Source organism: Eublepharis macularius, chromosome 13 (genome assembly GCF_028583425.1).
Source record: "Eublepharis macularius isolate TG4126 chromosome 13, MPM_Emac_v1.0, whole genome shotgun sequence".
Taxonomy (NCBI): Eukaryota; Metazoa; Chordata; class Lepidosauria; order Squamata; family Eublepharidae; genus Eublepharis; species Eublepharis macularius.
The window spans coordinates 22,260,035-22,269,470 of NC_072802.1; the positions used below are offsets into that span (position 1 = coordinate 22,260,035).

The following is a 9,436-nucleotide window of genomic DNA, read 5'->3' on the forward strand; positions in this document are numbered from 1 at the left end:
TTAATAAGAAAGCAATTTTCATACCAAATGCTAAATCAAAAAACATGATATATGTACAGCCTCTGAGAGACCCTGTGGAAAGTGGACTCATTTGGGCCTGTTGAACAAAAGTGCAGAATCAAGGGCCTGTCTTTATTGGGAGAAAGAGAAAATGTGTCGTCGTCCCCCGAACCTCAATACTGCTGGGTAGCACAAACTGCTAGTGACATATTAAACTGTTTTTTTTTTTTAAGTTTGGATTGTTTCCCCCCTTCCCCACTTATTCGGCTTGCAAGGAAATGGGGAAAAAAACAATTGCTTGACTCTGGAATGCTTTCCATTTTGTTGCTCAGTTGTTTCTTACTGGAATTAGTTCCTTTATGAGGAGTAGGGGCTGAATGAGTTAACTTTTTTGTGCAGATTTTGATAGGTCATTGGAGGTAATGTTGAGTTTATACAGTAAAGCTTGTCCTGATACAATAGAGTACCATACGGCAAATATTTTCAAGTTTAAAGAAATAGTATTAGCAAGGAGCCAAGACATAATTTATCACACCCACGGGCCGTCATTCCAGTCAGGGGCCTGTTATTCCAGTCCCAGAGCCCTTCTGTCACACCCAGGGCCCTTCATTCCAGTCAGGGGCCTGTTATTCCAGTTCCAGAGCCCTTCTGGCCCACCCAGGGGCCGTCATTCCAGTCAGGGGCCTGTCATTCCAGTCCCCAAGCCCTTCTGGCACACCCAGGGCCCGTCATTCCAGTCAGAGTCCTGTCATTCCAGTCCCAGAGCCCTTCTGGCACACCCAGGGCCCTTCATTCCAGTCAGGGGCCTGTCATTCCAGTCCCCGAGCCTTCTGGCACACCCAGGGCCCGTCATTCCAGGCAGGGGCCTGTCATTCCAGTCCCCGAGCCCTTCTGGCACACCCAGGGGCCGTCATTCCAGCATGGGGCCTGTCAATCCAGTCCCCGAGCTCTTCTGTCATGCCCAGGCACCGTCATTCCAGTCAGGAGCCTGTCATTCCAGTCCCCGAGCCCTTCTGGCACACCGAGGGCCCGTCATTCTAGTTAGGGGCCTGGCATTCCAGTCCCAGAGCCCTTCTGGCACACCCAGGGGCCGTCATTCCAGTCATGGGCCTGTCATTCCAGTCCACGAGCCCTTCTGGCACACCGAGGGCCCGTCATTCCAGTCAGGGGCCTGTCATTCCAGTCCCAGAGCCCTTCTGGCACACCCAGGGCCCTTCATTCCAGTCAGGGGCCTGTCATTCCAGTCCCAGAGCCCTTCTGGCACACCCAGGGGCCGTCCTTCCAGCATGGGGCCTGTCAATCCAGTCCCCAAGCCCTTCTGGCACACCCAGGTGTCGTCATTCCAGTCTGGGGCCTGTCATTCCAGTCCCAGAGCCCTTCTGGCACACCGAGGGCCCGTCATTCCAGTCATGGGCCTGTCATTCCAGTCCCCGAGCCCTTCTGGCACACCCAGGGGCCTTTATTCCAGTCAAGGGCCTGTCATTCTAGTCCCCGAGCCCTTCTGGCACACCCAGGGGCCGTCATTCCAACATGGGGCCTGTAAATCCAGTCCCCGAGCCCTTCTGGCACACCCAGGGGCCGTCATTCCAGTCAGGGGCCTGTCATTCCAGTCCCCGAGCCCTTCTTTCACACCCAGGGGCCGTCATTCCAGTCAGGGGCCTGTCATTCCAGTCTCAGCGCCCTTCTGGCACACCCAGGGCCTGTCATTCCAGTCAGGGGCCTGTCATTCCAGTCCCCGAGCCCTTCTGTCACACCCAGGGCCCGTCATTCCAGTCAGGGGCCTGTCATTCCAGTCTCAGCGCCCTTCTCACACACCCAGGGGCCGTCATTCCAGTCAGGGGCCTGTCATTCCAGTCCCCGAGCCCTTCTGGCACACCCAGGGCCCATCATTCCAGTCAGGGTCCTGTCATTCCAGTCTCAGCGCCCTTCTCACACACCCAGGGGCCGTCATTCCAGTCAGGGGCCTGTCATTCCAGTCCCTGAGCCTTTCTGGCACACTCAGGGCCTGTCATTCCAGTCAGGAGCCTGTCATTCCAGTCCCCGAGCCCTTCTGTCACACCCAGGGCCCGTCATTCCAGTCAGGGGCCTGTCATTCCAGTCTCAGCGCCCTTCTCACACACCAGGGGCCTTTATTCCAGTCAGGGGCCTGTCATTCCAGTCCCCGAGCCCTTCTGTCACACCCAGGGCCCGTCATTCCAGTCAGGGTCCTGTCATTCCAGTCTCAGCGCCCTTCTCACACACCCAGGGGCCGTCATTCCAGTCAGGGTCCTGTCATTCCAGTCTCAGCGCCCTTCTCACACACCCAGGGGCCGTCATTCCAGTCAGGGGCCTGTCATTCCAGTCCCTGAGCCTTTCTGGCACACTCAGGGCCTGTCATTCCAGTCAGGAGCCTGTCATTCCAGTCCCCGAGCCCTTCTGGCACACCCAGGGGCCGTCATTCCAGCATGGGGCGTGTCAATCCAGTCCCCAAGCCCTTCTGGCACACCCAGGTGTCGTCATTCCAGTCTGGGGCTTGTCATTCCAGTCCCAGAGCCCTTCTGGCACACCAAGGGCCCGTCATTCTAGTCAGGGGCCTGTCATTCCAGTCCCCGAGCCCTTCTGGCACACCCAGGGGCCTTTATTCCAGTCAGGGGCCTGTCATTCTAGTCCCCGAGCCCTTCTGTCACACCCATGGTCCGTCATTCCAGTCCCCGAGCCCTTCTGTCACATCCAGGGGCCGTCATTCCAGTCAGGGCCCTGTCATTCCAGTCTCAGCGCCCTTCTCACACACCCAGGGGCCGTCATTCCAGTCAGGGGCCTGACATTCCAGTTCCCGAGCCCTTCTGTCACACCCAGGGCCCATCATTCCAGTCAGGGGCCTGTCATTCCAGTCTCAGCGCCCTTCTCACACACCAGGGGCCTTTATTCCAGTCAGGGGCCTGTCATTCCAGTCCCAGAGCCCTTCTGGCACCCCCAGAGGCCGTCATTCCAACATGGGGCCTGTCATTCCAGTCCCAGAGCCCTTCTGTCACACCCAGGGCCTGTCATTCCAGTCAGGGGCCTGTCATTCCAGTCCCAGAGCCCTTCCGGCACCCCCAGGGGCCGTCATTCCAGCATGAGGCCTGTCATTCCAGTCCCTGAGCCCATCTAGCACACCCAGGGGCCGTTATTCCAGTCAGGGGCCTGTCATTCCAGTCCCAGAGCCCTTCTGGCACACCCAGGGGCCGTCATTCCAGCATGGGGCCTGTCAATCCAGTCCCAGAACAGGTTATCTGAGCCCAGACACTTTCCTTCAAAATCCATTCCACGTTTTCTTTGCACCTCTTTTTTTGCTTTAATGTGTTTCAATGGAGCCCATGCAAGTCAATGGGCATTCCAGTTTCCCATTATTTCCTATGGGCATTCAAGCCTCTCCCATTATTTCCAATGGGCAATCCTGTCATTCGTTTTAGTACATCCCCCCACAAGGGTGGCCAAGCACGCACGCGACTCTCTGTGGTTCAGAGCCTCCGCCTAGAAAGTCTCCGCCTTTCCTATCCAAACTTCCGCTCTGGGACGCTTCCCGACAACGCGCTTCGTCACTTCTTGCGGGGCATAGCAACACTTCCGGCCCCGTCGGAGAAGGCGAGGGCGATGCTGTCGGTGCCGGGCGCGGGGGGCGCCCCCTCTCCGGGCTTCGGGGCCGGCGAGGCCGGGTCGGGCGCGGGCGCCGGCGGCGACTTCCTCACCCGTTACCGACTGGTGTCGGCCAAGCTGCGGCGGCGCTTCCTGCGCAAGCCGAACGTGTCGGAGGCGGCCGAGCAGTTCGCGGCGCTGGCGCGGGAGCTGCGCGCCCAGGAGAGCCTCCCCTACGCGGCCTGGTGCCAGCTGGCGGTGGCGCGCTGCGCACAGAGCCTAGGCCACGCGCCGGGCGAGGCGGCGGCGCTGGGCGAGGCGGCGCGCCTGTGGCTGCGGCACGAGCGGGAGCTGCGCCTGCGCCAGGGGCCCGGCCTGGGCCTGGCCGAGCACCTGCCGGCCGCCCACAGCTGCGTGGCCTTCGGCGCCCGCCTGCGCCTCGAGCTGGGCCAGCCGGCCCTGGCGGCCGGCCTGTGGCTGGAGCTGGGCGCCGAGCTGCGCGCCGCCGCCGAGCCGGGCCAGGCTGTGCCGGCCCTCCTGCGCGCCGCCGACCTCCTGGCCGCCGCCCAGCTGCCCCTGGAAGCGCTGCGCTGCCTGCGCGACGTCGCCTCCTGCCTGCTGCTCTGCAGGGACCACGACGGCGCCCTGGCTGTGCTCACGCAGGCCCAGCTGCTGGCTCAAGGCAGCCCCGGGCCCGCGGCTCCCGCCCCTGCTGCCGCCCCCGCCGCTTCTTCTCCGGCCGATCTTCCTCCCGGCGCCTTCCTCGACGAGCTTCTTCACTGCGAGGTGACCCGCGTCCTCCTCCTGCTCTTGCTCCAGCCGCCGCCCTCCAAGCTGCTGCCCGAGCATGCCCAGACCTTGGAGAAGTACTCCTGGGAGGCCCTGGACGCCTCTGCCAGCTACGTGCCGCCCGAGCTTTTCTTGCTGCTCCAGTCGGCCGTCATGGCATGCCAGGAGAAGGACCTGGAGGCTCTCAAGGTGCTGCAGAAAGAGCTCTGGGTGCTGCTGACTCCCGAGCAGAACCACCTCCTCCATTTAGTCGTGCAAGAGATGATCAGCCCCTCTGGACAAGGGATCTGATCCACAGCTCCTTTCCAAGCCTGGTGGATGATTGTTGGAGCTGCCCCAAGACTCTGGGACAAGGCTTTGTTTTTAGATAATGGAGTGCCCTGAAGTTTGCTAGCCGGAGCTGATCCTGCAGAATGATGCCTGCCGGCTTACCATTGTCCTTTGCTTTTTCTCTGTGCCTGAACATCACCGCTGCAATACAGGATCTTCTCACCACTTGGGTGACCATTTCCTATCATCCTGAATCTCTTACATCTTTGAGCATTCTTCATTGGACCTTGCTTTAAGGGAAACACATCAGGACTCTTACAGTGAAATTCTAAGAAGAGTTACTACAGTCTAAGCCCATTGAAATCAGTGGGCTTAGACTGCTGTAACTCTTTAGGACTTCGCTGTTCGTATGATCCTTACAGTAGGGTTTCTTATTTGGACTCCACAAGACTTTCCCCGTAACCATTAGTTGCCTGAGATTCTCATGTTCTATTGTAATCTTTCCCCAAACTCAAATGCTCTTTGTTTCCAGTGAGATTTTTAGGGAGCTCTGGTAAATTTCCTTAATGTCAGCAGTTAAATCTGCGTAAGTTTTCATTGCACTTCATTTGTATATAGAGATCACAATATTTATTTATAAGCATGTAAATAATTTGAAAGTAGCAGAAACAGGAACTTAAAAGTATTTACCACTAAAAGCCAATCTGAAAGTTTTATGGCTGTCTTATGCACAAGGTTCTGTGTCAGGATTTCTTGCTTGAGAAATCCTGTTGCCACTTTACTCCACAGATTTCTGTATTAAATCCTAATTAACTGGTCACTGATTCACTGTCTAGAATCAATGGGGAGATGAAAATAGGCTTCTTGAAGCATATTATTATTATTTATTTATAGTCTGCCTTTCTCACTGAGATCCGAGGCAGATTACATAGTGCAAGTGAAAATACAATATAATCAACAGCTAGAACATTCACTGAGCAAGGTACAATAATGAACAACAAGACATTCAGGGAAACAGCTACAACAGAGAATTATAGCAGGCAAATTTTAAACAAGCATAAAGCTGAGCAGAGAGATGAAATCTATCTGAAATGAAGCATAACTTATTTTCAAGTCATGTTTAGCAGTGTGGAAACTCCCCAATAGAAGCATATCTACACCAGCAGATAGTACTCCGTGCCATAATGTTTAGTCCCCAAACCGACCATGACATTTCTCTGAGCTATTTCTTATGACAGTGTCTTGGATGAAAGCCCTCCTGAATTACTCAGTTTTGCATAGTAGAAAGCTAGGAGGGCTTTCCTGGCCACCTCAGGCAGGCCACCCCATAAGGTTGGGGCTACCACAGAGAAAACACATACGTGTACAGCTGTTGATTTAGCCCAACTGCAGGGTAGTATCTGCAGAAGGCCCTGACCACATAAATGAAGCTATTGTGGGGGACCATAGTGGGTAGAGGTGGTTGCACATATATGAGGGGCCACGGCCATGGAGGACTTTGAATATGATGCTCATGATCTTGAATTGGGCCAGGTAACTGATAAGCCATGAGGGGAGACATGTAGAGTGCATTACAGTAGACTCAATGTTACTGTGCCATGAATCCAGGCGGCCAGATTGGCTGTGTTGAGGTAAGGGGCCATCTTCCAGGCTAGTCTGAGTTGTGAGAAGACCTTTTCTGCAGCTGCATTTCTCTAGTATAGCTCCTAGGTTTTTAATTGAGTCACCCAGGGTCAGCTGAACCCCATCAAAAGTTGGAAGCACAGTGTTCTTCAAGATCTCTGCTTTTCCAACCAGCGTCACTTCTATTTTGTTGGGGTTCAGTTTCAATTTGCTTGCTTTCAGCCAATTGACAACCACTATCAAGCAGCAACTCGGTACCTCTACTGCATCACCAGGGGATTTGGATAACAAGATACAGAGTTTGGGGGGTCATTGCATACTAATAGTATTCAATTCCATAGCTATGTTTGAGTTCTAAAGGCTTTACATAGTGGTTGAATAACATGGGGGATAAGTTGCTTTCACAAACCAAATCTTAAGCATGTTTACTCAAACAATATTTTGAGTACACTCAAAACAAATTTGCAATATTTTGCAAATTTAAGGAGCAAGTTGTACTGAAATGTGTGACTTTTGAGTAAACGTACTGAACATCACATAAAATAAATATAAGATTGCAGCTTTAGTGTTTAGTAACTATACTTGCAATTTAAGGATATTAACCTCAGAAAAATACTGATCCAGGGTTTCTTTCTTGTCCCTCTTTTAAGTTTAACAGTAGAAGAGAATTATTGGCTGCAGGAAGTGGTGTACCAGTCAAATTGTTACAATTCAGTTACTGCATTCCCAGTGTACTAGTCTGAATTTCCCTTGCAAGTTTCTTCAGTGTTGTGTACAATTATCTCCTATAGCTGAATAGTTTAAAAAAAGGGGGGGGGGACTAAATAAGATGTGGAAGTCCTGCGTTTTCAAGCATGAAACTCTCACAGCTGCCTAGAAACTGAAGGGGGTAGTGATCTTTTTAATAGTAAGGGATGCATATGTAAAAGGTAAAGTTTCTGTCAACATCTTTCTTTTCAATCAAACTCCAATACTTGATGTGATGTTGGCTGGTCAAGAAGCAGTGAATATGACAAAGGGTCTGTGCACCCCACCCAGGCATATATCCCCTGTATCGTCTGTGTGTGTCCGAGGGAGTTCTCTAAGCATATGGAACCACCCTCACTGCTCAGTCCTAGCAAAATAACCAAGTAACTGGTTGGAAATCCTGAAAAATACCTTACAGCAAACTAGATAGCACCGAAACAGTCTTGTCCTTAGCGAAGAGAGTCACAAGAAATATTCTAGATAAATATATTGTACTAAGGAAGCCAAAAATGCCTTTATAGAACAGAGGTTTATTATAGAAGAAAAAAGAGAGAAGGGTGGGTGGATTCAAAAGGGGTAGGAAGGAGGACAAAATGCAAAATACATGGAAAAGCACTCCTATCACATAGTCTCTCAAAACAATGTTGAGCTAACTCAGCTAAGTACACTCCTTTAGTGGGGTGGGGGGACAAACTATGCTGCAGGGTCAAATATACAGATGTGGGCTGCTTTCATGCAGGCTAGGTTTAGTCTTAATGCAGGAGCCTAAAGTGTTAGAATTTGGAGGTGGCAAAATGGACTGTACCACTTCATGTTGCAGGTGGGAGATGCCATTTTTTAATAATTTCCCTTATAATAAATGTCTGAAAGTCATGAAGAAAATGCATGTCCAATCATTTGCTCGTTTTTTTAAAGATGAAGAAATCATTAAAATGTGACCCCCCCACACACACACTTATTGTCTGAAATGGTACAGTCCATTCTACCACCTCTGGTCTCTACCACCTTATTTCTACCTAATTTTGTTGCCTGTGCCCGGCATTACCATCAGAATAGTTTCCTTTAGATTCTAAGGATGCCTAGAATAACCAGCGGTGAAGTCGCAATAGCAGGAGTCCTCCTTAGTCTTGGATACTCCAGAGAGGGAGCCTGTATTAATCTGTCACAGCCAAATAGTGTGTTAAGGCTCACAAATTTAAAAGAAGCTTTCATGAGCCAGAACACACTTCATCAGATGCATGAGATGTTACCCCTGGTTGGCAGAAATAGGTGTACATGGGTCCAAGGAGAGGAACGGCAGAAACAAGTTGGGTGAGGCTAGAAGATGCAATAATTCGAGAGAAACATGGGTTCTGTTCTTTTGCAGAGCTCAAATGAAAACAAGATCCACTCAAAAGGGTTAAATGATCTGGTCAGAAAAACGGGACCTCACTCAAGTGTTGAGGAACTGGCAAAGTAATGTATATACATAAAATTCTAAGTCTTATGGGCTATCCCAAAGAACATGGTACTTGGTCAACTGTAGCAGTTCTGTTATAAGGTAAGTCAGGCCAGTCGCATACAAGAGCCTTTAAAGATGCAGGAAGCGATTCTGTGGCTACATCTGGAGGTGGAGCTCGTCTCCAAACAAAAGTTTTTACAGGACAGTAAGAGGAGGCAGAAAGTGGAGGAAGAGAGCAACTTGTGGGGAAGATGGAAATCTTCCTGGCTGCTGCCCTAGTGTGAAAACTTGTATTCCAACCTACCCTTACCTGCCAAATAATGGCAGTTAAGAAACGAATACATTGCTGATAAAATCAGGATTCTGTAGCTATCTCCCATTTTCCTTTTCTGAATGTATGCAATCTGGGGGTGACTTCCACTGAAGACAAGACAGATTTCATTGCATGGTCTTAGAAAACCCAATCTAGCAGCCCTGAAGCTACAAGCAGGAAGCAGTTTGGAGACTGAATCAGGGTATTTTGACTGTGCAGAACTCTGGAGAGAAATGAATGCAGTATGAGGCCAGAACCCGCCCCCCTTGTAGAAAAGACCCTAGTACTGTCGAATGAGTTGTGGCAGTGTCAAGAATTGGTGGAAGCATGACTGTTTTGATACTTCCTATAGACTAAGGCATGATCAATAATATGACAGCCATTTTATTTTGTTTCAGTATAATTCATGAGGATCCGTTTAAAATCATCTGGCTCTGGCTTTTACCCACTCCCATTGTGGGGATAACAACATTCCGTTCACCACTCTTGAGTGAGGTACTAATCTGTCTAAGAGGTATATGAACGCTATAGTTTAAACCTATTATGGTACACCAACCAAGTGTATCCTTGGAAAAGCTGGATTCCTAAGTCGAATATTTTCAAAGCATTAAATATTTAAACTTAATAATGCCATGAATGACAATATCCAATAATCAAAT

The 9,436-nt window shown here is 50.9% G+C and overlaps 1 protein-coding gene across 1 annotated transcript; it reads left to right on the plus strand.

Moving 5' to 3' along the window:
- Positions 1-3,507: 3,507 nt before the first annotated feature.
- LOC129341365 (40-kDa huntingtin-associated protein-like) lies at positions 3,508-5,471 on the plus strand. The gene has a single exon (XM_054996522.1). The coding sequence runs from the start codon at positions 3,613-3,615 to the stop codon at positions 4,672-4,674; it is 1,062 nt and encodes a 353-aa protein (XP_054852497.1). The 5' UTR covers positions 3,508-3,612; the 3' UTR covers positions 4,675-5,471.
- The last annotated feature ends 3,965 nt before the right edge of the window (positions 5,472-9,436 follow it).

Bases quoted from the DNA above. Each gene is read 5' to 3' on its own strand.
- LOC129341365 (XM_054996522.1), top strand. From the start codon at position 3,613: ATGCTGTCGGTGCCGGGCGCGGGGGGCGCCCCCTCTCCGGGCTTCGGG.